This window comes from Anolis sagrei, chromosome Y (assembly GCF_037176765.1).
Source record: "Anolis sagrei isolate rAnoSag1 chromosome Y, rAnoSag1.mat, whole genome shotgun sequence".
Classification (NCBI taxonomy): domain Eukaryota; kingdom Metazoa; phylum Chordata; class Lepidosauria; order Squamata; family Dactyloidae; genus Anolis; species Anolis sagrei.
In genome coordinates, this window is record NC_090035.1 from 28,505,897 (window position 1) to 28,533,133 (window position 27,237).

The following is a 27,237-nucleotide window of genomic DNA, read 5'->3' on the forward strand; positions in this document are numbered from 1 at the left end:
GCAGGACAATGTAATCAAAGCACTCTCAACAGATGGCATTAGCCTTTCTTTGGAAACTTCTAGAGAAGGAGACTCCACACACTACAGGCAGGATATCCCATTGCTGAGTAGTTCTTCCCATCAGGGAGTTCTTCTTAAGGTTAGGTAGTAAATCTTTTCCTCCTATTTGAATCCATTGCTCCATTGCATCCTAGTCTAAAGCAATAGAAAACATGCTTTCCTCCTCTCCAATGTGACATCATGTCATGATTATCCTTTCCTTGATTATGGCAGTTGTAGTCCAGGGAGATCTGAAGAGCTACCTTTTTTCTATTTAGAGCCATGAAGTCCAACCACTGATGGCAACAGGATCTTGGAGGAAATGCAGGGTTTATTGATGCAGGATTTCTCTTGTGGCTGCTGTTAACCTGTTACCTTTCATCTGTGCAGTTGCTCCATTGAAACCGGGATCCAGAGCATCACAATTGCCAAATCCTCTGGCTTGGGCCTGACCATTGGTGGAGGGGCCAACAGGCCAGATGGGCCCATGGTCTATGTCCAAGAGCTACAAGCAGAAGGAGACTGCTTCAGGGTGAGCCAAGCATTGGGATGTCTATCATCTAACACTGCTATATTTTTGTGTGTGTGCTGTAGTTGTTCTTCCAAAGTGCCAGTTGTTAAACAATTTGAAGAAGAAGAGTGTTCAGTGGAGAGGAACCAAGGAACTAAATCCAACCCTGTAGTAGAATTTTGGAAAATTGCTTCTGAAAGTTATCTGTTGTGTTGGATGGCAGGCTTTTTCTTCTCTATGTTCCAAGAACCAGCACCATATTTGTGCCCATTGGCTATTATTGTTGTCTTTCCAGCACTGTTTTCCTTCCAGCATCTTTATAGCATCTGAATCTTATAGTGTCTTTAGATCAGTAGTCTGATAAGACAATAACTTTCTAGTAAGAATTCTAAAGAGTGAGCCTCCCATATCCATGAAAGTCATGATCCCAGCTGGATTGCAGTTACTGAAACCACCAATATGACTGAATGCCATTAAATTCAGTCCCAACATGATACAAAGTTGTGTTGAATGACCTAGAGATTCTTAGAGAGGAATTCTCACTATGAATTTTCTAGATTTCCGATGAATATCTATGGTAACTTCTCATGGATGCATATAGAATCACCTGGAGGATCTAGTAAATGCCTAGGAAAACAATTTGCCTCCAGATGTTGGTAAGTAAAACTGCAATTCCATGGTCTTACTATACCTCACAAAACTGCTGGCCTCTGGATTCTGCAGGATGGATCCATGGGAGTTAAAGTGATATTGAAGTGCTGTAATAGTATAGGAAGATCCTGCTTATCTGATGGATTAAGGACTGGGAAATGGAACTTGCAAAGACATTTGGGCTGAAAAACCAAAAATAAGAAGCAATCCCATTGGCATGAAGAACTGGTGAAAGAGAAGAAGCCTAGTCAAATGAATAGAACGTGACTATAATTATCAAACGTTGTCATCAGAAAATTTACCATCTTGAGGGAGGGTTCTCTCATGTCCCGCATAAGAAGTTGGAACTGACAAATAGAAGCTCACCCCACTCCCCGGATTTGAACTGCTGACCTTTTGGCCAGCAGTCCTGTCAGAACAAGGGTTTAAACCTATTGCACCACTAGGAGCAAAGTGAGGCATTTACAGTGATCTGATATACAGAGAACCAAGAGTGGTGAGTCAGGACCATGGACAGCAGCTCCATATAGAGCTGGGGAGAAGAAATAAGACCAGCTCTCTGTCTCCACAAATTCTGCACCCATGGATTCAACACCATGCATGCTGTGAAAATAGGTTTGGAAATCCAAAAAGCAAAGCTTGATTTTGACATTTCCTGTACAGGACATCGTTATACTGCACCATATTATAGAATGAGATTTGAGCCAATTTTAGTATCAATGGAACAAATAGGCAACACTGCCTGTCCTCTTCTGATTTGGAATCTTCGTTCCTGACAGCCTTCCTTCTCCTTGTTCCTATTATATGGGTGTCATAGAGATCTTTCCTCTTGCAGGACGGGCGTCTGCGGGTCGGTGATCAACTCATTGCATTCAATAAGGACTCCTTGGTGGGTGCCACCTACGAAGAAGCCAAAAGGATCTTAGCCAAGACAAAGTTCAGGTAAGTATGGCATCCTGACCACACTACCCATGAGAGTATTTGAGCACTGCAGAAATCCAGTGGATCATTTCAGAGTTAGCTTTCATCAAAGACATTCACCCCACATAATGCTAATGTTGTGATTTCACCCAAATGTTGTGCTCCTACCCGAGGCCCCTTTTACACTGTCCTTCTACACCAGGATCTGATCCCAGGTTAACTGCTTTGAACTGGATTGTATGAGTCTCCACTGCCATATAATCTGGGATAAGCAGAAAATCTGGGATCGCATCCTGGGATAGAGGACACTGTAGAAGGGATCCAAATGGGATGCTGGTATCAGCAGCTTAGAGTAAGACAGAAAGAATGCTTAGGCTCCTGAAATTCCCTAAAGATGCCAGATCCTGTCTTATCTTTGAGTTTAAGCAGAGGCAGCCCTGTTAGCATTTGTGCAAGACTGCCAATGAATCCCAGGTACTGTAGGCTGGATTTTAAGAGGAAGGATCTGGCAAAACCATATCCCTTGCCTAAGAATCCCTATGTTCAACTCATGGGGTTGCCATAAGTTGACAGACAACTTGAAAGCACAGGCATACATCTTGAATTCTCAACCAATGAGTAGTAGTAGTAGTAGTAGTAGTAGTAGTAGTGTGCCTTGAAGTCATTTTTTGAATTATGGTGACCACAAGGCAGAAAGGCATTTGCCTTTGCTTCTTTCTAAGTATGAGAGAGTGTCACTTGCCTAAGATCACACAGTGGGTCTTGATGGCCAAGTCAAGATTTGAACCCTGATCACAGTTGCAGTCTTCAATTCAAACCACTGCACTAAGCTGTCTATTACCATGGCCATTAAGGTAGACTATAGTGCTATATAATGAGACTGCCCCCCCCCCCATAAGCATGGGACCCTTATCCATGTTTTCACTTCCCCGAGGCCAAATGGTCTGTCCAGGAATTTGATAGGACCTTCGGGTGATTCTATGGTGTGTTTGCCTGGAAAGTTACCATCAAGTTACATGGGAGGACTGGTCAAATTCCTAAAGAAGATACATCTCTAGGAATGTGTAGGTCCCCCAATGCAATTCAATACTTTGCTGGGATAAGAGGTCAAGCAATGTAATGTAATTTGGTCATATCTGTGGTCTCAGGTAATCACAATCTGACCAAAAATATATAATATATAACTCTGGAAATTGAGGTCTCACTGTAATTGTACAGTGTGAAAGAGGCATTATTATGCAGCCATCCTGGATAGGTAATGTTTCCACTTTCCTCATTTTCTTCTTCTTCCTCCTCCTCCTCATCTACCACTACCACCACCATAATAATTTGGCTCTTTTTTTCTTCTTCAGACACGAGGGAAACACTGAAGTGGCCTTCATTCCTGGACGGGTCCAGTTGCATCCAGGATTCTTGGCTCACAACAGTATCCATTCCTCCCCAACGAAGGTCATTGGGAATGGTTTGGGTCCTTGCCGCTTGAAAGTCCACGTCAGGTCCCCCGAGGTAAAGACCTTTGAAATCCCACCCTTTGTCCATGGGAAAATCTCCTTTAATTCAGGTCTGCAATCCTTCCAGATGAGTAGCTTGTGGAAGTGGCTGTGTGGACCTATTTGGGTTCTGCTTGCCTTCTCCTTCTCCTTGGTGGAGTCCGATTTTTATTAAGTAGCCATTGCAGGCAGAGTATCTGTTATTTGGAACCCCAAAATCTGGACTACTCCAAAATCATCCACAGGTTTTAGCTGAGAAAGTGGCACCTTTGTTTTCTGATGACTCAGTGTACAAACATGTTTCAAGCACAAGACTGTAATACATCTATAGAAATCAAAGTGTGTGTGTATATACACACATACAGGTAGTCTCCAAGTTATGAACAAGATAGGTTCTGTAGGTTTGTTCTTAAGTTAAAGTCATATTTAAGTTGGAACAGATACATTTTAAGTGTAACTCCACACACACACACACACACCTACATGCTTTGGATTGCATAGGGAAGAGTTAACACCCTATGTTTTGTTTTTTGTTTTTTTGGTTTTTTTGCTGTCTGTGCCCATGCTCAGAAGATTTCACAGCATTTTCTGTCACTTTGATCATTGGGTTTTGAAAATTTTGGCTTGTTGTGGCAGCAAGGATTGGAGATAAAGCTGGGAAAAGTGGATACCTCTTTTCCCATGATAACTCTTCCAGGAGTGGATTTCCCTGTCAAGGGGAAGATTCCTCTCACTCCCTGTTGTCTCAGCCCCATTCTTAACTAGGAATTGTGTGTAAGTCAGATGTTTTTAATTCAGGGACTGCCTGTATCTATGTTTGTATGTATTTTCCAATATGGAAAACATCCAGAGAGCACTATGACTCCCACCGATGGATCTGAGCCAAATGGATCTGGACCAAATGTAGTACACGGACTCAACATGAAGAACTTTAACTACTGGTGTCATTTGGGGGCAATGACAGATAGTGATGGGAGTTGTAGTTTACTCACATCCTTATTTATTTTTTCACAAAATCCAAAAGCACACAATGACTACTTCTAATGTTTATCCTTAAAAAATCCCTCACCTGGTCATCAATCGGTCACAGGTGCTGCAGATGTTGAAGGTTCATTACCATAATTAATTGAGTGAGGAAGAAAGAAAGAAAGAGAGGTCGCAATTTTTCCAGAAGTTATTAAGTAAGAGACACTGACTGACTTAAGCACCTGGTGTCTGGAGACAACGCTTCCTGGTAGTTTTGTTGCTTTCAACCCTCATTCTGACAACTAATATTACTGTTTGATGTTTTCCTGGTTTATGGATCTGCTTTACTCCTTGATGGCTTTTTTATCTTCATTTAGTGATGTCACATAAATTAATGTTGTGTTTAGACCAAAAGATCTCATGAAGTACATATACACAAAATACATGTATTCCAAAGTGGGGGATGAGGTGGGGGGTCTGGTCCCAAGCATTTTGGGTGAGAGCTATCCATGCTGTAACAGTTTCCTTCTCACCTTATGCTAATTTTCCTCAGTCTGGAAGGTGCTTCTGTTCACAAACAAGTCATAGGAAAAACAGGCGAAGCTTAGAGTTATCCTTGACAGGCCATTTCTCTTTTAGGATCAGCCATACCATTCAACAAAATGAACCAGATGCCTTTGGCCATTGTCTTTTGAGCAAAACCAACACAAATTGGCTGGCTTTGGGCATTTTGCTACTTAACAGTCCAGTTCAGGCAGTAAAATATCTTGGCCATGTCTTACTGCTTTTGGTAACAGAGATTTTCCTAAGAAGGAGTCAAATCTACACCAAGAAAGAGAAGGATAAGAAGGATGAGAGAAAAGAAATAATTGCAGGCTGGATACAAGGGGGCTTTAGTGGTGTCCAATCTTTGGTTCTTCAGGTTTTTGGGACTCCAACTCCCAGAAGCCCCAGCCAGTTGTCTAATGTCAGGAATTCTGGGAGTTTTAGTCCAAATCACCTGGAGGACCAAAGGTTGGACTCCACCAGTTTAGATAGTAGGATTGTTCAAACCATGCTCTTTTGGATCCTGGTTTTTTTCTGGGCTGTCTGGCCATGTTCCAGAAGCATTCTCTCCTAACGTTACATCCACATCTATGGCAAGCATCCTCAGAGGCTGTCTTCATCTTGTTGGGCAAGAGAGGCTCATGAATTTTAGGCCCTCTTGTTCCCTCTCACCTTCATTTCCTCTGTTACGTTTCTCTTTTCCAGAGCAGACATGACAGTCCCTTTCCAGTGCCTTCTCCATCACCAGATATCTGCCCTCCAGAATTCACCATATCTGGTAAGTGGTTTTTCTCCTATTCAGGGGATGCTTTGTAGGGTTAAACCAGGGTGGTTGAGGCATAGCCCATCTTGGTTCATAATATGACTAGGGTTGTGACATTGTTATTTGCCTCACAGGCCAATTTAGGCTAAAAAAAATGTATGAGGATTTGTAGAGGTAAGTCTTATTTTGGCCTACAATGGGAAGAATCAAGTATAAATAGTAGGCTTGGGTGGTTTCGTTCGTTAATTTTGTATTTTGTTATTTTTTTGTTATTTTTTTTAAAATTAGAAGCGATTTTGAGGCGTTTCTAGAACCAAGAAGTGTTTTGCCAATATCGAAGCGGCATCCACCATCTTTGAAACGACTTCCACCAGTTTCGGAAGTGATGTCAAAGATGGTAGGACGCTGGGAGTGCAGGGAGCCAATCAAAAGTAGACAGGTAGTGGGGCGTGGTTTGTTAAGGGCGGCCATTGCCCTTTAAAAGCGGCTGCGCGTTCCGCGTGGCCGCATTGTAGCCAGGGAAGCGAGGGTGGAAGGAGGGCTTTCTTGCAACTGGGAGTTTTCCTGCTCTGGCTTTGGAGTGCTGGGGGCTGGGGGCAGGGAGCTTGTAGTCTGCCTCCCAGTCCCTTGCTGTGGCTGTGGCTTGTGCCTACCTGAGTGTGGGGAGGGGAAGCATTTTTAATTAAATTTGTTTTTCTTTAATTAGTAATATTTTCTTTTATTAATAATATTTATTATTTATAAAGAATTATTTTTAGAAAGAATAATAATAAGTTATAACAATAATAAATAAATAAATAAATAATAAATAAAAGTTATTATTTATTAATAATAACTTTTATTATTTATTTATTTATTTATTTATTATTGTTATAACTTATTATTATTCTTTCTTTTTTTTGTGCCAAGGGGATTTCTCCCTGGCAATCATCAAGAATACACTCTGTATTTGAATACAAGAAGGTGAATTCCTTCTTTAAGCACCAGTGTGCTTTGCGTTTCTCTTACCTCAAAGTAGTTACAACCACTGACTCCGGGCTCATTGGCCCTAGGGTTCAAGCCCTTCTGCAAAAAACAGTGTCCTTTGCTTTTCTGTTACCTCAAAGCAGTTACAACCACTGACTGCGGGCTCATTGGCCCTAGGGGTCAATCCCTTCTGCAAAAAACAGTGTCCTTTGCTTTTCTGTTACCTCAAAGCAGTTACAACCACTGACTGCGGGCTCATTGGCCCTAGGGGTCTATCCCTTCTGCAAAAAACAGTGTCCTTTGCTTTTCTGTTACCTCAAAGCAGTTACAACCGCTGACTGCGGGCTCATTGGCCCTAGGGGTCAATCCCTTCTGCAAAAAACAGTGTCCTTTGCTTTTCTGTTACCTCAAAGCAGTTACAACCACTGACTGCGGGCTCATTGGCCCTAGGGGTCTATCCCTTCTGCAAAAAACAGTGTCCTTTGCTTTTCTGTTACCTCAAAGCAGTTACAACCGCTGACTGCAGGCTCATTGGCCCTAGGGGTCAATCCCTTCTGCAAAAAACAGTGTCCTTTGCTTTTCTGTTACCTCAAAGTAGTTACACCTGCTGACTGAGGGCAAATTGGCCCTTGGGGTCAATCCAATTTTCCTCTTTTTTTGGTCCTTACATTTTCCTTGCCTTGCCTTACATTCCCTCTTAGTTGGTATTTTGGCCTGTACCCCTCACTCCTAGTGCCGTTAAAGTACATCCTATGTTGATAAGGTTTCCCCTTAGAGTGCAGTTACTTACAATCTGAAACGTTCTAAGACTCTGAGGAAACCTCACCCACTGCTAGCAGCCTTTGCCTTTGACTTGTGTTATGAAATGTTTCCTTCCAAGCTCTTCGGGACACAAGGGCTCCGTGTGGGTATCACGAACATATAAGAAAAGCAGGGGAATGATGATGAACACATCGAGAAGGAGGGAACATTCAACCAACGACATGGCTACTGAAACAGACACAAATGCTCTCTCAAACTGTGAGATGGCAGAATCTTCTTCATCAGTTCGAAAATCTCAACGTTGCGCTCCAGATGTCCTAAAAAGTACCTCTGATCAAACTACCACTGGTTGTGAAGAGGAGGAGGATGACAAGGACGTGTCTGAGGGATGGGAGGAAGACAACATGGATTCTGCTTCCACCTTGGGACTTAGTGATCCAAAGGAGGACTGCATGCTGGAGGGCGAGGTAGAAGAACCACCACCAACCCCACTCCCTTCCACAAACACAGTCACTCCAAACACAAGCATTATACCTGTAGTGCGTGTGGGTAGGCCGAGATCGCTCCTCTGGGATCATTATGACGTCAATGCTCAGAAGGACACTCTGGCAGTTTGTAGGCATTGTGGTGTGAGCGTCAGCAGAGGAAAAGATGTGAGGCATCTTGCCACAACAGGGCTAAGGATGCACATGAAGAGACACCACCCAAATGTAAAGTTAGACGCAGTGAAAGGGGGCAGCACATGCAGCAGTACACAGAGCACTCCAACCTCACCAACAGGCCCCATGCAGAAAACCATCGATGCTTGGGGCCTGCCAGTTACAAGAGTGAGATCTGGATTGAAGCAGCCATCAGTGAAGGAAATAACACGTTGCCTGGAAGAGATGATGGCTCTAGACCACCAGCCCTTCCGTATGGTGGAACGGGAAGGTTTTCGCCGATTTGTTCACCTCCTGGCACCATGGCAACACATCCCGACTTGCAAAACTTTCTCTCGAACTGTCATTCCAGCTTTATTCGAGGGATGCAAGCAACGCCTCAGAACCTTGCTGAACAAAACACGACCCGTCTATGTACATTTTACCTCGGACATTTGGTCCAGCACGGGAGGAGGGCATTCCTATCTGTCCCTCACCGCTCACTGGTGGGAAACGGAGGGTTGCCTCGCCTCAGGTCATCAATGGGCCCTCCTGTCCCTGGAGGTTAGAGATACGGATCACAGGGCCAACACCATCTCTGAGTACTTGCGAGACATGATGAGAGATTGGATGCGGCATACTCATTCCAGTGGTAACTCGGGATTCATGGTCACAGACGCAGGAAGGAACATGATCCGGGTGGTTGGAAGTGCGGGCTTCACAAACGTCACATGCATGGCGCACTTGCTGCATAATTGTGCAAAAGATGGCTTCAAGGGGTCCGAAGACAAGAAGCACCACCGCTGTCACTCACCTCATTGACCGCTGCCGCAGAATTGCGGGCTTCTTCCACTGTAGCACAAAGTCCGCAAAAATACTGTGTGACAGGCAGACCCTGGAGTGCCTCCCACAACACAGGTTAGTGCAGGATGTCTCCACCCGCTGGAACTCCACCTACAAGATGTTGGAGCGCATGCTGGAGCAACAGAGGGTAGTCCATGCCATCTCACTGTCAATCGCGGCTCCGATAAACAAGCTGGTCCCCAACAACCAGGAGTGGATGACCATCGCTCAGCTGGTCGAGATCCTACAACCATTTAAAATAGCCACCGAGACCCTTTCAGGCCAGAAAGCTCTACTCAGCCAGGTGCTCCCTGTCATCTTATGGTTGAAGAGGCATTTGGAGATGCTGGGTGGACACAGTACATTGCATTCTATGGCTGGGTCCCTGACTCCACAGGCCCAGGAAGTGGTCAGAAAGTTGACTTTCGCCCTCTGTAAACGTCTCCTCCCGCTGATGGAGAGTAAGACTCATGTTTTGGCAGCACTCTGCGACCCTTGCATCAAGGACACTGTCTGCCCCAAAGATTTCCCGAGGTGGAAGGCAGAACTTGTCTCGCTCGTGAGAGGAGAATACTCTCGGAGGGTGGGGAAACAGAGCAAATTGTCGATGCCGTTACTCCCCAGAACCCCAGCGGTTATGACAGCGCCGATTCCAATAGCCCCACCTTGCCACCAACAAGGAATGATGGTAGGGCAGTGCGAGGAAAATTTCATACAGAAGGGCATCGCTTTTCTTTCAGAGGAAGGAACATCTTTGTCGGCCCAGGTGGCAAAGATATACTTGGCCGAGTACTCCGTAAACTGTTACTTTGAGGAGCCTCAGGAGAGTTTCTCCACCGATCAATTGTCTTACTGGTCCTCCCGAAGCAAGGCATGGCCTGACTTCTCAAACGTCGCACGTAAATTTCTCAGCTGTCCACCTACTAGCATGCAGAGTGAGAGGGACTTCAGCCTGGCAGGAGATGTCGTCACTCTCCAACGTAGCTTGCTCGACCCCCTTGCGTTGGAAAAGCTGGTCTTTCTGAAGGCCAACCTGCCACTTTTGGGCTATCCAGAGATTGATTTTGAGAGCACCGTCCCGTAGATCACTATAGCCTTCTTTTTTCAAAAACCGGAAATGATTTCCTTTGAAATACCTACACTGCCTTGTTATCAGCTGTGCCCCGCTGAATATTTGTTCATCAGTAGTCTTCCTGTACACCAAATTGGTTCATTTAGAAAAGGGGTGGTATTAGGATCTTTCCTGAGGGAAGGTGGAGCACACAATACGTTGAGGATCCCCACTTGCAGACTTCACTTGCAATCTAAGGAATGGTCAATCAATGAACCAAATTTACCTTAAAAACAATTTTAAAGTAAATTTTTTTAAAAAATAGTAAACCCTTTAAAAAGGGAGGTCATTGAATTTACCTGAGAACTGCTGCTACTCTCCTTTGGATCTATTTACAGTTCTCACGGTAACAACTATTGATCTCATCTTTAATCAATCCACTTCAACTACCTCTCCCCTCCCCCCCCCCCCACATTTTACACCGGCGTGCAATCCAAATCTCCTACACAACAACCACACCAATGATTAACACCACCCTACCCACTAAAACTAACTCACCCCACATGACATTATATTCAAAGGTACAATCAAAATCCACATTCCAAAAATAAAGTCTGCTGACTGCGGGCTACTTGGCCCTAGGAGTCGAGCCCTTCTGCAAAAACCAGTGTGCTTTGATTTTCTTTTACCTCAAAGTAGTTACACCTGCTGACTGCGGGCTAATTGGCCCAAGGGGTCAAGCCCTTCTGCAAAAACAAGTGTGCTTTGCTTTTCAGTTACCTCTAAGTAGTTACACCTGCTGACTGCGGGCTAATCGGCCGTTGGGGTCAATCCAATTTTCCTCCTTTTTTTGTCCTTAAATTAGCCTTGCCTTGCCTTACGTTCCCTTTTAGTTGGTATTTTGGCCTGTACCCCTCACTCCTACTGCGGTCAAAGTACTCCGTATGTTGATTAGGTTTCCCCTTTGAGTGCTGTTACTTACAATCAGAAACATTCAAAGACTTTGATTTCTTTTAATTTCAAAGTAGTTACACCTGCTGACTGCGGGCTAATTGGCCATTGGGGTCAATCCAATTTTCCTCCTTTTTTTTGTCCTTAAATTAGCCTTGCCTTGCCTTACGTTCCCTTTTAGTTGGTATATTGGCCTGTACCCCTCACTCCTACTGCCATTAAAGTACACCGTTTGTTGATTAGGTTTCCCCTTTGAGTGCTGTTACTTACAATCAGAAATGTTCAAAGACTTTGCTTTCTTTTAATCTCAAAGTAGTTACACCTGCTGATTGTGGGCTAGTTGGCCCTTTGGGATCGAGCCCTTCTGCAAAAACCAGTGTGCTTTACTTTCTGTTACCTCAAAGTACTTACACCTGCTGACTGTGGGCTAATTGGCCTTCTGCAAAAACCAGGGCCCCTTCCGGATGTCATGTGTGCATTTATCTTTCACTGTATCTCTGCTGTCCCCCTCCAACACCCCGTGAACCAGTAGATGTTTGTTGGTCCGAAGGTTTCTAATCCTTGTTCCCTATCTTTGGGTAGAATCAGAAGTTCACTTTCCAGCCTGGCAGGCAACGTCTCTGCGGTGCCCATGAGAGGTGGTGTATGCGTTGGGCTTTCATAACAGGGGAGCCGTCATTCCCTGGGCCCCTTGCGGTTGTCATGTGTGCATTTCTCTTTCACTGCATCTCTGCCGTAGCCCTCCAATCCCCTGTGAACCGGTAGGTGTTTGTTGGTTCGGAGGTTTCTAATACTTGTTCCCTGTATCTTTGGGTAGAGTCAGAAGTTCACTTTTCAGCCTGGCAGGAAACATCTCTGCGGTGCCCGGGAGAGGTGGCATATGTGTTGGGCTTTCATGACAGGGGAGCCGTCATTCCCTTGGCCCCTTCCGGTTGTCATGTGTGCATTTCTCTTTCACTGCATCTCTGCCGTTCCCCTTCAACCCCCCGTGAACCAGTAGGTGTTTGTTGGCTCAGAGGTTTCTAATCCTTGTTCCCTGTGTCTTTGGGTAGAGTCATATGTGCATTTCTGTTTCACAGCATCCCTGCCATCCCACTCTAACCCCCCGTGAACCAGTAGGTGTTTGTTGGTTCGGAGGTTTCTAATCCTTGTTCCCTGTATATAAGAGGGGAGCCGTCATTCCTGGGGCCCCTTGCGGTTGTCATGTATGCATTTAGCTTTCACAGCATCTCTGCCATCTTCCTCCATCGAGGGCGGGCATTCTCGCTCAAAGGCCAGCTTGACTTCCCCTTTCCTCATGATGTGGCCAAAGTACTACTGTTTGCTTCCATCAACGCCCTTTTCTGCACCCTTTCCTTAGTCATTCCCGGCCGCCCTTCCGTTTGTCATGTATGCATTTAGCTTTCACAGCAGGCAAGCAGTAATTCCCGGGGGCCCTTGCGGTTGTCATGTATGCATTTAGCTTTCACTGCATCTGTGCTGTCCCCCTCCATCGAGGGCGGGCATTCTCGCTCAAAGGCCAGCTTGACTTCCCCTTTCCTCATGATGTGGCCGAAGTACTACTGTTTGCTTCCATCAACGCCCTTTTGTGCACCCTTTTCTTAGTCATTCCTGACCGCCCTTCCGGTTGTCACGTATGCATTTAGCTTTCACAACAGGCAAGCAGTCATTCCCGGGGCCCCTTGCGGTTGTCATGTATGCATTTAGCTTTCACAGCATCTCTGCTGTCCCCCTCCAACTCCACGTGAACCAGTAGGTGTTCGTTGGTTCGGAGGTTTCTAATCCTTGCTCCCTGTATCTTTGGGTAGAGTCAGAAGTTCACTTTTCAGCCTGGCAGGCAACGTCTCTGCGGTGCCCGGGAGAGGTGGCGTATGCGTTGGGCTTTTATAACAGGGGAGCTGCCATTCCCGGGGCCCCTTGCGGTTGTCATGTATGCATTTAGTTTTCACAGCATCTCTGCGGTCCCCCTCCAAGCCCCCGTGAACAAGTAGGTGTTCGTTGGTTCGGAGGTTTCTAATCCTTGTTCCCTGTATCTTTGGGTAGAGTCAGAAGTTCACTTTTCAGCCTGGCAGTCAACGTCTCTGCGGTGCCCAGGAGAGGTGGCGTATGCATTGGGCTTTCATAACAGGGGAGCCGTCATTCCCTTGGTCCCTTCCGGTTGTCATGTGTGCATTTCTCTTTCACTGCATCTCTGCCGTTCCCCTTCAACCCCCCCGTGAACCAGTAGGTGTTCGTTAGCTCAGAGGTTTCTAATCCTTGTTCCCTGTGTCTTTGGGTAGAGTCATATGTGCATTTCTGTTTCACTGCATCCCTGCCATCCCACTCTAACCCCCCGTGAACCAGTAGGTGTTTGTTGGTTCGGAGGTTTCTAATCCTTGTTCCCTGTATATAAGAGGGGAGCCATCATTCCTGGGGCCCCTTGCGGTTGTCATGTATGCATTTAGCTTTCACAGCATCTCTGCCATCTTCCTCCATCGAGGGCGGGCATTCTCGCTCAAAGGCCAGCTTGACTTCCCCTTTCCTCATGATGTGGCCGAAGTACTACTGTTTGCTTCCATCAACGCCCTTTTCTGCACCCTTTCCTTAGTCATTCCTGGCCGCCTTTCCGTTTGTCATGTATGCATTTAGCTTTCACAGCAGGCAAGCAGTAATTCCCGGGGGCCCTTGCGGTTGTCATGTATGCATTTAGCTTTCACTGCATCTGTGCTGTCCCCCTCCATCGAGGGCGGGCATTCTCGCTCAAAGGCCAGCTTGACTTCCCCTTTCCTCATGATGTGGCCGAAGTACTACTGTTTGCTTCCATCAACGCCCTTTTCTGCACCCTTTCCTTAGTCATTCCTGACCGCCCTTCCGGTTGTCACGTATGCATTTAGCTTTCACAACAGGCAAGCAGTCATTCCCGGGGCCCCTTGCGGTTGTCATGTATGCATTTAGCTTTCACAGCATCTCTGCTGTCCCCCTCCAACTCCACGTGAACCAGTAGGTGTTCGTTGGTTCGGAGGTTTCTAATCCTTGTTCCCTTTATCTTTGGGTAGAGTCAGAAGTTCACTTTTCAGCCTGGCAGGCAATGTCTCTGCGGTGCCCGGGAGAGGTGGCGTATGCGTTGGGCTTTCATAACAGGGGAGCTGCCATTCCCGGGCCCCTTGCGGTTGTCATGTATGCATTTAGTTTTCACAGCATCTCTGCGGTCCCCCTCCAACCCCCCGTGAACAAGTAGGTGTTCGTTGGTTCGGAGGTTTCTAATCCTTGTTCCCTGTATCTTTGGGTAGAGTCAGAAGTTCACTTTTCAGCCTGGCAGGTAACGTCTCTGTGGTGCCCAGGAGAGGTGGCGTATGCATTGGGCTTTCATAACAGGGGAGCCGTCATTCCCGGGCCCCTTGTGGTTGTCATGTATGCATTTAGCTTTCACTGCATCTCTGCCGTCCCCCTCCATCGAGCGCGGGCATTCTGGCTCAAAGGCCAGCTTGAATTCCCCTTTCCTCATAATGTGGCCGAAGTACTACTGTTTGCTTCCATCAATGCCCTTTTCTGCATACTTTCCTTATTTCCAGCTGCGCTTCCAGTTGTCATGTATGCATTTAGCTTTCACAGCAGGCAAGCGGTCATTCCCGGGGCCCTTTCCAGTTGTCATGTATGCATTTAGCTTTCACAGCATCTCTGCCGTCCCACTCCAACCCCCCGTTAACCAGTAGGTGTTCGTTGGTTCGGAGGTTTCTAATCCTTGTTCCCTGTATCTTTGGGTAGAGTCAGAAGTTCACTTTTCAGCCTGGTATGCAATGTCTCTGCGGTGCCCGGGAGAGGTGACATATGCATTGGGCTTTCATAAGAGGGGAGCCGTCATTCCTGGGGCCCCTTGCGGTTGTCATGTATGCATTTAGCTTTCACAGCATCTCTTCCATCTTCCTCCATCGAGGGCGGGCATTCTCGCTCAAAGGCCAGCTTGACTTCCCCTTTCCTCATGATGTGGCCGAAGTACTACTTTTTGCTTCCATCAATGCCCTTTTCTGCATCCTTTCCTTAGTCATTCCCGGCTGCCCTTCCGTTTGTCATGTATGCATTTAGCTTTCACAGCAGGCAAGCAGTCATTCCCGGGGCCCCTTGCGGTAGCTTTCACAGCATCTCTGCCATTCCCCTCCATGCCCCCGTGAACCAGTAGGTGTTCGTTGGTATGGAGGTTTGGAATCCTTGTTCCCTATCTTTGGGAAGAGTCAGAAGTTCACTTTTCAGCCTGGCAGGCAACGTCTCTGCGGTGCCCGGGAGAGGTGGCTTATTCAGACATAAACTCAGGGGTGGTTAAGGCTCGATAGCACCCGGGATGGCTTAGAGACAGTCTCACTAGAGGAACAAACCCATAGTATTTTCCAGCAACATCTGAGAACCAGTAGGTGTTTGTTGGTTCAGGAATTTTTAATCCTCTTACCCATCTTTGGGTACATTCAGAAGTTCAGTATTGAGCTTTGCAGGCAACGTCTCCGTAGTTCTTGGGAGAAGTGATGTATGCATTTGCACAAACCCCCCTGAACCAGTAGGTGATCGTTGGTTCGGGAATCTTAAATCCTCTTCCCCATCTTTTGGTACATTCCTAAGTTCTGTGTTACACGTGCTGTAATCTGGTATTACTCTGCTTGGCTCAGATCAACTTATGCGTGCAACACCTGGGTGGCCTCCTAATTTCTTTATTTTACAAATAAGGAGTATTCATGTGAAATTTGTGTTCCTAACGCGTTAGTAATATGGTATATCCTGAGGGTTATGTCTGCCTGGCTGCTTTGTGTAGGCCAGTTCTTTTTTCTCAGAGTTTCTTCTGGAATAAACAGTACCCTCTGCTCAATGGGTGCTATTGCTTCTTGCTTGCTCTAAGTCCGCCAAGTTTTTCAAGAGTGTGCTTCAGTTGTGTACTCTCTTCCCTCTGGAGCTTACCGTAGGTTTCCTCTCCTTGAGGGTTCTCTGTATGTCTGCTGTGTTGTGGTGGCCGATTAAAGGTCTGCAGCATACATTTCCCAAAAGGCTAGCTTATTTTCCTTGTTTCTCCTGTTACTTTATGCTTTCTCTGGAACGATTTCAACCGCCTAATGTTCTCCTGTCTTTAATCCATTGGCTTATTTAATGTTATTATCTGATATTCATTATCACAACGTTGGTTCATATCATTTTTCCATAAATTGATTTCTGCTTAAAGTTTTAAAACCCTGTCCTTCTCAACACACAAGGGGGAATCAGAGGTGTGCCTGCTTTACTGCTTTATGTATTTGTTCACTCCTCCATGGTGGATCCAATTTACTTTCCCTTGGCCAGCAGGAGTTTCGTTCTAGGCATATTTGGGTAACTTTTTGTAATTACAAGGGTTGTGCGGGTGTTGGGGCGGGTAGGTTGGAATCATCTAATCATCTATCCTTTTTCCATGGTATCAATCCAGTATTTTAGTAATGTGGGAGTGTCAGTTTGTCTGCTCTGAGGAGGACAGCTATCATTCATAGAGGAAGAGATTTAGAGAGATTTAGATTTGCTGTAATACTGGCATACATAGTCGATTGTTCTTCTTATTCACGATTTCTTACAGGGCAGTTCTATGAGTCTTCTCTGTGAGTTTCGGAGGGATGGGTGCCCCCTTTTACCACACATTATGGCGTCGCGTTACTCAAACACCACTACAAAACAGCTGTCCTTGTTGGATGCCTTACCATTCTCTTCCAGCTAATGGTACTTTTTCCTCCCTCCCTCTGTTGTTTGTGGTGTGAATATCCCAAATGCAGTTTGGCTGCTCCTTGCAGACGTATCACTGAGCTTGTCTGATGAGTAATGTGCTCCTGAGTGGCATCGAAGGATGACATCTTCAGTGAGACATCTACTACAGATGTACAAATTGTCTGGTTGGGACTGTCTGCCTGGCTGCTGAGTGTAGGCCAGTACTTCATCCCAAACTATCCTCGGGAATAACCACAACTCTCTGCTCTATGCGTGCAACTGCTTCCTTATTAAGGTGACTTTGAACCCTTTTGTTCTTCCACATGTGAGCTGCCCTTTCCCAGCTATCTTTTACCTTACTGTTGAGTCACGGGGCTACCTGGTTGTCTGCTGTGTGTTGGTGGGCCATTCTGGTCTCAAGTTTTTTTGCGAAGGGCTCCTTGTATGCCTCGTTTCTCGTGTTCCTTTCTTCACTTTGCGCTGGGAGCAGTTCTGTCCTTGAGGTATTTCTAACTTTCCCTTGCTTTCATGTGGTCCACTGCTACCATTAACGTGGGTAGCGACCGTACAGACTTAGGGAATAGGAGGAGAGAAGGGAGGATACAGCTTGTCCCGCGCTTCACTTCCAAGAACGCTTGATGTGCACCCTTTTAGTTGAAATCCACTTCCTTGGAATCTCCCAGCCACATTCCATTCCTTGGTGTTCCCTGGGATATGGACTGATGTAACCTTTGTCTTTAAATGACATTTTCTCTGCATCGCTGGCATCAGGTTTCTTCCTCTTCCCTTTGACATCCAAAGCAGTTTTGGCTTTCTCCTCATATGGATCCCCGCAGCATCCGTAGAGCAAGACCACTGTATCCTTGGTGTCCATCTCTCTGTGCCCCTGCTTTTATTTTTCCAGTTTTCCTTCTTCTCCTTTCTTCGGGGGGCGTAAAGGGTATATGCACTCCTTCTAGGGCATTGAGGTGGCCAGAAAGGTGCGCTGTCCTTAAACTGCAGGCAAGAATTCCGGCAGAAACTCACGGGGGGGGGGGGTTAAGGCTCGATCCCACCCCTGAGGGCTTAGAGATAGTTGCACTGGGGGAACGATCCCATACTGTTTCCGCAAACTTCCTCAAGACCAACTCGTTTCCTTTTGGAAATTGAACAATAGTATGATTCTTCATGAGGGATGGTGCACCTCTCAATACTTTTGTCATCCCCACAACTGCCCTTTGCCTTCATACAATGATAGAGCCTGAAATACCTTCTCAACGACTTACAGAAACTACCTCATTAAAAACATTTTTTAAAAAGAGGGGGAAAAAAACCCTAAAGAAAACCCTAAAGAAAACCTATTAAAAACTGGGGCGGAATTCCATTTATCAGAGAACAGCTGCTACAGTATTTCTGCACTCTTTACTGTGTTATTCTCCTGCTCTCATCTTTAATCAATACACTTTACCTGCCTACCTACTCACCCCAACCCTTTCCACCATGTTGCAATGCAAATCTCCATCCCAAGAACAAACACTGGCACCCTTCCCTCCCCTCCCTGCTCCTGGAACTCTAATCTGTCTGCTGTCCATCCATAACAAACTTCCCTTTTTATCTCCTTTGTCTCTGGGGAACTACTGCTTGATTACTGGGTGAGTATGAATTGGTTGGATCTATCAGCGGAAGACGTTCCATCACATTTCTAGAATGAATCTGTGAGGAACGGAGTACTTAACCTGCTTGCTTTGTTCTTACTTGGGCCGTGTTCCCCTCTATGAAAAAATTGTTTAGGCTCCCCGGGAGAGAGACAAGGTGGCTTGGTATGCCCATCCCACCCAGAATTTACCGCAATTTAGGAACGTTCCTCTGCAGTTTGATGGAGTGCCATTGACCCCTGACATTTTTTCTCATGCCAACTTTACGTCCCTATCCCTGACCTTTACTGTCACTGTTTTTTTTTCCATCCCGGGCACAGTTTCCTCTTTACTTCCTTTGTATACGCGGAGCTACTGCTTGATTGCTGTGTGACTTTGAATCTTTTAGAGTAACCTGCAGAGTACGTACCATCTGTTTTCTCGAATGAATCTGTGAGGATAAGAGTCGAAAGGCCCTTTGTGAAGAAACTCTTGTTTTATCCCAGATTTTCCTCCTGAATAACCATCATCCTCTGCTGGATGGGTGCTAGTGGTTCTTACTTGTTCACAGTTTGCAAACTGATTGCACTCAGTGAATCTGTGTTCTGTTCTCCGTCCCTTGGCGAGCTATCTTTTTGTCGGTTTTTTGGTGTAACCCGATACAAGGTCTGCTGCATAAATTCACTTAAAGGCTTTCTTGTCTTCCTCATTTGTGGTGTTACTTATTCACATTTATTAGAAACTAGATTGGGGACACGGCGCTACCCGGGTTATTTGAGAAAGGCATTGTGTGACAAAAGTGTTCTTTATCAGTTATCAGTTCGTGAAGGTTCTGCAAATCCCATTGTGCACGGTTCATCCTCCTCCAAACAGCCCCTGGATGTAGAGTGGGTTATGGTGGCTCTGTGTGACAAGTTCAATCATGCTCTGCCATTGGTGAAGGTCACAGTGATCTCATGAAGTGTATGAAGGTACTGCAGGTCCCTTCATCCATGGTGAATCCTCCTTCATCCCACAACAGGATGTCGAGTCGATCATGGGGGCTCTGTGTGCCAAGTGTAGTCTAGATCTGACATTGCATGAGGGTTGCAGTGGTCTCAGAAAGTGAGTTAAGGTACTGTAAGTCCCATCATCCGTACACCATCCTCCCTAAACTGCACCAGGATGTAGAGTGTGTCATGGTGGCACTATGTGCCAAGTTTGGTTTTTATCAATCTTTGTTGGGGGCCGCAGTGTTCTGTGGAAACCGAACGGTTAGAAAGTAGTACACTTCCCATAATACATTGTCTGTCCTCCCCCAAATCTCACCAGGAACTAAAGAGGGTCATGGGGGTTATGTGTGTGAAGTTGGTCTTAATCAGTCATCAACTGAGGGTCGCAGCGGTCTTGGTAAATGATTGGAGGTACTTAAAGTCCCATTACCCATGGTCCGTCCTCCTCCAACTGCAGCAGGAAGTAGATTGGGTCATGGGGGCTCTGTGCCAAGTTTGGCCTTTATCAATCTTTGTAGGGAGCCACAGTGGTCTCTGGAATCCGAAGGGGTTGAAAGTACTACAAATCCATCCTCCCTTGTCCGTCCTCCCCCATACCTCAGCAGGACGTACAGGGGGTCATGGGGGTTATGTGTGCCAAGTTTGGTCCAGGTCCGTCGCTCGTGCAAGTCTCTGTGGCCTGTGAAAGTGAGAGCCAATCAAAAAGCTGCCACATACACTTCCGCCCTCCGCATACATACATAAAAAGAAACATTCTCTTTCATTATATATATAGATAATAATTGTAATCGATCTCCCAATTTAGTCTTTTAGTTTCATTAATTTTATCATATGACATAAAAATTTGAAACGTTGGTTAATTTAATTTTTCTATACAGTGAATTTTACTTTGAGTATTCATACCCTGACCTTCTCTAGACCCACTTCTCTGGGGTGTCCACTTCACTACTGTGTATTGTCACACTACTGCATGGTGGATCACCTTGAATTTGGCATTGCCGGCAGCTATTCCTTTCTTGGAGTATTTTGAACTTTCCCTCGGTGTCACTGGGTGTGCAAAGGATCCCTTTTCTTCCAACACGGCATTGCTTGTCAAAGGGAAGAGGAAGAAAATAGACACCATCGATGCAGAGGAGCAGTCAGTCAGAGACACAGAAAGCATGTGGCAACGTAAATGGCAAGCGGTCATTCCTGGGGGAATGGAAAGAGTAACGGTTGTACACAACCGGTGTGCAGGATCAATGCCCCCCCCCCCCCCGGGAAGGACTGGAGGACGGCTGATATGCAGTGAAAGATGATTGCAGACAGACACTCCCGGGGGGTTAATTGACTTACCGCCCCCCCGGAGGGCATGGAGGTGGCCAGAAAGGGAATTGGCCTTCACAAAGCAGCCAGGCAGGCATTCCCGGGGGGGGGGGGGGGCAGGATCAATGCCCCCCCCCCGGGAGGGCTTAGAGACTGTCCCTGCAGGACGGCTGATATGCAGTGAAAGATGATTGCAGACAGACACTCCCGGGTGGTCAATGCCTAATGCCCTCCCGGGAGGGCTTAGAGGCAGTCTCACTGGAGGACGGCTGATATGCAGTGAAAGCAGAATGCACTATGACACTCCCAGGGGGTTAATGCCCGATCCCCCCCGGGAGGACTTGGATAAGGCTGGGATGGGTATTGGCCTTACACTTCAAAGGGGTTGATGGCCGATGCCCCTCCCCGGGAGAATTTGAAGAAGGCTGGAATGAGGCGCGGGCCTTCAGAAACCAGGCAAGCAGGCAGCCAACGGGGGGGGGGGGGGGGTCAAGGCCCCATGGCCCTCGGGAGGGCTTGGAGGTGGCCGGAATGGGCCACTTTTGCCTTCACTGCAGCCAGCCAGCCAGCCAGCCAGCCTTTCTGTCTGTCTGTCTGTCTGTCTATCTATCTGTCAGTCTGTCCGGGGGTTAATGCATGATGGCCCCCAGGAGGTCTGGGAGGTGGCCAGAATAGGGTGTGTTTGCCTTCAGTGCAGGCAGCCATTCTGTCTGTCTGTCTGCCTGTCTGCCTGTCTGTCAGTCAGTCAGTCCGTCCGGGGGTTAATGCATTATGTATGTCTGTCTGTCTGCCTGCCTGCCTGCCTGTCTGTCCGTCCGTCTGGGGGTTAATGCATGATGGCCCCCGGGAGGGCTTGGGTGTGGCCGGAATGGGGCGCGTTTGCCTTCAGTGCAGGCAGCCTGTCTGTCTGTTTGTCTGTCAGTCCGTCCGGGGGTTAATGTATGATGGCCCCCAGGAGGGCTTGGAGGTGGGCGGAATGGGTACTGGATGTCACAGTCAGATTATCTGCTTTGTACTGGATTACATGAGTCTTCACTTTCCTACAAATTGGGAAGTATTTTGATAATTTGATTATAAGTAAAGTACAGTTATTATTTGTTTCTAGTTATGTTGTATATTATATTTAATTTAATTTATGTATTGTTTATTTTATTTAATTTTCTATTTATGTAATGTATGTATTTTATTACATTTTATGATACTACTATTATTGTTTGGATGTAATATTTTAAAATTTTATAAATTCATTTATGTAGATTTGTTTATTTCTTTAATTTTTAATTTTTTACTTTCTTTTTTTTGTTGATTTGTTTATTTCTTAATGTAATGTTTTTTCATTTATAAATTAATTTCTGTGGATTTTAAATTATATAATTGCTTAATGAATTTGATTTCACCCACCCACCCACCCACCCCTCCCTCCCAGTAGGAATTGGTCTTTACTTAACTTGCAGTACTGCTAGACAAATTATAATTAATATGTATACTTGCCAGATAATTTGGCCATAATTTAATAAATTCATAGTGTTTCAAAGTGCAATTTTTGTTACTTTTATTTTCTTATATTTACTTTCTAAATTTTTATATATTACATTATTATTTTATATATATATTATTAATTATTTATAATTTATGTATTATTTTTAAATATTATTATTATTTTATATATTATATTTTATTACAAAGAAGTAATTTCAGTTTCTTATCTTACTATTTATTTTGTTACTTTATTTTATTTAATTTCTTATCCTATTTAATTTTTTCAGTTATTGTTTTAAAAGATGTTTTTGGGCATCCACCATTAACGAATCAATTCATAATAAATAATGAAATAATTTTTTTCATAAATAACGGAACTTTGAAATCCCAAATTTCAGAAGTCTTTAGAATTTAGAAACGCTAGCGGCCCCTGGAAATGAAGCAAGTTTAGAAACAAAATTTTCCGTGGTTACCCAAGCCTAATAAATAGCATTTAGGGGTCAATTTGCTGTAGGAATGGGTTAGAAGCATGAATAATTTGGAAGGGAGGTTTGGGAGTCACAGCTGGCAGGCTCCTATCCAAATACGAACCAGAATGGACTGCTTAGCTTCCAAGATCAAAAGAAAATAGAACTTTATAAATATCGGGACCCTTGTACTCTCTTCTAAACATTAGGCTACATGCCCGCACTGCTATCTAAATTAGAGACTTTAATAGGCACTACAAGAAATTGAATTAGCTTACAGTGTGAGGAGGAACGGCCTTGGCTCCATTGTTGTTTGGTCTACGCTGGCCTTCTTTATAAACAATTGAAGAAAAGCAAGATAGGAACTGATGAAACGGAAGGCTGCTGCAGAGCAACACAGGAAGAAGAGAGCAGTGCAGGCTGAGAGTGGTAGTCCAAAGAGGTCCAAAGAGGTTTTAAAGGGCAGAGAAGAGCATAAGAGCACAAGGGCAGAAGTGAAGAAGATAGCAAAGCAAAGAAGGGTGGAAGAGGCAAACGGAGGCAGGAAGAGGTCTAATAATTAAAACATAGATCATTCTCTGTGGAAGAATAAAGGAAGAATTTAAAGAATAAAGACGAGGGAGAGAAACAGACAGGTGACGGACTAGAAAGAGAAGCAGATGGGCAATGGACGAGGATGAGAAGCAGACGCAAAGTAAGACCAGGACAAGAAGCAGACAATAATAAAATTAACCAAATTTAATTAGAGGCATTTAAAAAAAATTTAGGTATACTCAGATCTTACCCCAAAGTTGATTGATGAATTAATTGAAGGGAAATTAATGAATAATTGATTAATTGATTAATGGATGGGAGGAAAATAATTAAATTGTTTTCAAACTAATTGATTAATTTTAAATTAACTGATTAAATATATATTAATTTTGAATGAACTGGAATGTAATTAAGAATAAATTATATAGACATTGCAACAATAAGTTAAATAAGTTATAAGCAATCACAAGCAGTTAAAGAAAGTGAATTGGCTTTTAAATGTCAACAAAGGGGAAAGCAGAGAAAGAAAAGGATAAAGAATTACAGACACAGACACAGCTGAGAAGAGGATCTTTAGATAGAGGGGTGAATATGGAGAATATCCTAAAGGAGATTAAGAAGCTTTCTGAAAAACAAGATGCCATGAAGAAGGATATGACAAGCAAACAAGAAGAATACTACAAAAAAACAAGAAGAACATTATAAGAAATTAGATAAGGATATTGAAGATATGAAAAAAGAAATGAAGGAAGATTTTGGAGAGTTGAAGAAAGAATTAAATAATTTGAAAGGGGAGGTGGAAGTTTTAAAAGCGGGAAAAATTGAAACAGATGAGACACAGGCGAAAATTATGAAGAAAATTAAATCACTGGAGAAACAAAAAGAAAGAATGGAATTAGAACAAGAAAAACTACTATAAAAACAAATGGATTATCAATTAAGGCTAAGAAATATGCAAGAAGATCCAAAGGAAGACATAAGGTCAATAGTGTTAAATCTCCTGGCCAGGGTTTTGGAGGTGGAGGAGGATGAGCTTGAGCAAGAGGTGGATCAAATATACCGAGTCTCATCATTCTACTCTAGGAAACACAAAACACCAAGAGACGTGATAGTCCAATTCACAAAGAGGAAAATACGGGATGAGTAGGCCTGGGTAACAACGGAAAAATTTGTTTCTAAAATCGATTCGTTTATTGGGGGTTTTTGCATTTCGTTATTTAAAATAATTACAAAATTTTCCTTTTAAAAAGTTCGATATTTACGAAATTTCGTTAATATTAATGAATCAATTCGTTAAAATGGTGGAGCGGTTGCGCAACTGAAAATAATAGGGGTGAGATCTCTATTCTGGTTTGACCAAGCTTCCCAATAATAATAATAATACTAATAATAATAATTATAACAAACCACTTTCTGCCTTCCTGCATGTAAGGCACAGTCAAAGCACTACTGAAAGATGGCCATCCATTCTTAATAATTATAATAATAATAATAAATATAATAAATATAATAGTTTTAATCTGGAGAAGGAAAGAGGGGGGAAAGAGAGGAGGGGTGAGATCTCTATTCTAGTTTGACAACACTTCTCAATAATAATACTACTACTAATAATAATTATAACAAACCACTTTCTGCCTTCCTGCATGTAAGGCACAGTCAAAACACTACTGAAAGATGGGCATCCATTCTTAATAATAATAATAATAATAATAATAATAATAATAATAAATATAGTAAATATAATAGTTTTAACCTGGAGAAGGAAAGAGGGGGGAAAGAGAGGAGGAGTGAGATCTCTTTTCTGGTTTGACAACACTTCTCAATAATAATAATACTAATAATTATTATTATAACAAACCACTTTCTGCCTTCCTGCATGTAAGGCACAGTCAAAGCACTACTGAAAGATGGCCATCCATTCTTAATAATTATAATAATAATAATAAATATAATAAATATAATAGTTTTAACCTGGAGAAGGAAAGAGGAGGGAAAGAGAGGAGGGGTGAGATCTCTATTCTGGTTTGATCACGCTTCTCAATAATAATAATACTAATAATAATTATAACAAACCACTTTCTGCCTTCCTGCATGTAAGGCACAGTCAAAGCACTACTGAAAGATGGCCATCCATTCTTAATAATTATAATTATAATAATAAATATAGTAAATATAATAGTTTTAACCTGGAGAAGGAAAGAGGGGGGAAAGAGAGGAGGGGTGAGATCTCTATTCTGGTTTGACAACACTTCTCAATAATAATAATACTAATAATAATTATTATAACAAACCACTTTCTGCCTTCCTGCATGTAAGGCACAGTCAAAGCACTACTGAAAGATGGCCATCCATTCTTAATAATTATAATAATAATAATAAATATAATAAATATAATAGTTTTAACCTGGAGAAGGAAAGAGGGGGGAAAGAGAGGAGGGGTGAGATCTCTATCCTGGTTTGACCACGCTTCCCAATAATAATAATAATACTAATAATAATTATAACAAACCACTTTCTGCCTTCCTGCGTGTAAGGCACAGTCAAAGCACTACTGAAAGATGGCCATCCATTCTTAATAATTATTATTATAATAATAAATATAATAAATATAATAGTTTTAACCTGGAGAAGGAAAGAGGGGGGAAAGAGAGGAGGGGTGAGATCTCTATTCTGGTTTGACCACGCTTCCCAATAATAATAATAATACTAATAATAATTATAACAAACCACTTTCTGCCTTCCTGCGTTTAAGGCACAGTCAAAGCACTACTGAAAGATGGCCATCCATTCTTAATAATTATAATTATAATAATAAATATAGTAAATATAATAGTTTTAACCTGGAGAAGGAAAGAGGGGGGGAAAGAGAGGAGGGGTGAGATCTCTTTTCTGGTTTGACAACACTTCTCAATAATAATAATACTAATAATAATTATTATAACAAACCACTTTCTGCCTTCCTGCATGTAAGGCACAGTCAAAGCACTACTGAAAGATGGCCATCCATTCTTAATAATTATAATAATAATAATAAATATAATAAATATAATAGTTTTAACCTGGAGAAGGAAAGAGGAGGGAAAGAGAGGAGGGGTGAGATCTCTATTCTGGTTTGACCACGCTTCTCAATAATAATAATACTAATAATAATTATAACAAACCACTTTCTGCCTTCCTGCATGTAAGGCACAGTCAAAGCACTACTGAAAAATGACCATCCATTCTTAATAATTATAATAATAATAATAAATATAGTAAATATAATAGTTTTAACCTGGAGAAGGAAAGAGGGGGGAAAGAGAGGAGGGGTGAGATCTCTATTCTGGTTTGACAACACTTCTCAATAATAATAATACTAATAATAATAATTATTAAAAAAACCACTTTCTGCCTTCCTGCATGTAAGGCACAGTCAAAGCACTACTGAAAAATGGCCATCCATTCTTAATAATTATAATAATAATAATAAATATAATAAATATAATAGTTTTAACCTGGAGAAGGAAAGAGGGGGGAAAGAGAGGAGGGGTGAGATCTCTATTCTGGTTTGACCACGCTTCTCAATAATAATAATCCTAATAATAATTATAACAAACCACTTTCTGCCTTCCTGCATGTAAGGCACAGTCAAAGCACTACTGAAAGATAGCCATCCATTCTTAATAATTATAATAATAATAATAATAAATATAGTAAATATAATAGTTTTAACCTGGAGAAGGAAAGAGGGGGGAAAGAGAGGAGGGGTGAGATCTCTATTCTGGTTTGACAACACTTCTCAATAATAATAATACTAATAATAATAATTATAACAAACCACTTTCTGCCTTCCTGCATGTAAGGCACAGTCAAAGCACTACTGAAAGATGGCCATCCATTCTTAATAATTATAATAATAATAATAAATATAATAAATATAATAGTTTTAACCTGGAGAAGGAAAGAGGTTAGGCAGGCAACAGGCAGGTCTCTGAGTGCTGCACTGCTGTGTCTCTTTGCCCAATGCACACAGGCCAGAGTGAGGAACGAGGTGAGGTGAGGACAGGAGGAGAGGAGAATTTGAT

General features: G+C 43.5%; 1 protein-coding gene across 1 annotated transcript in view; it reads left to right on the forward strand.

The window, feature by feature from the left end:
- Positions 1-27,237, forward strand: part of LOC137095076 (syntaxin-binding protein 4-like) — a 152,578-nt gene that overhangs the window by 37,883 nt on the left and 87,458 nt on the right. The window contains exons 8-11 of the mRNA XM_067461284.1: positions 430-571; positions 2,037-2,143; positions 3,475-3,628; positions 5,830-5,902. Coding sequence (XP_067317385.1) covers positions 430-571; positions 2,037-2,143; positions 3,475-3,628; positions 5,830-5,902 — 476 coding nt within the window. The remainder of the gene's footprint in view (positions 1-429; positions 572-2,036; positions 2,144-3,474; positions 3,629-5,829; positions 5,903-27,237) is intronic.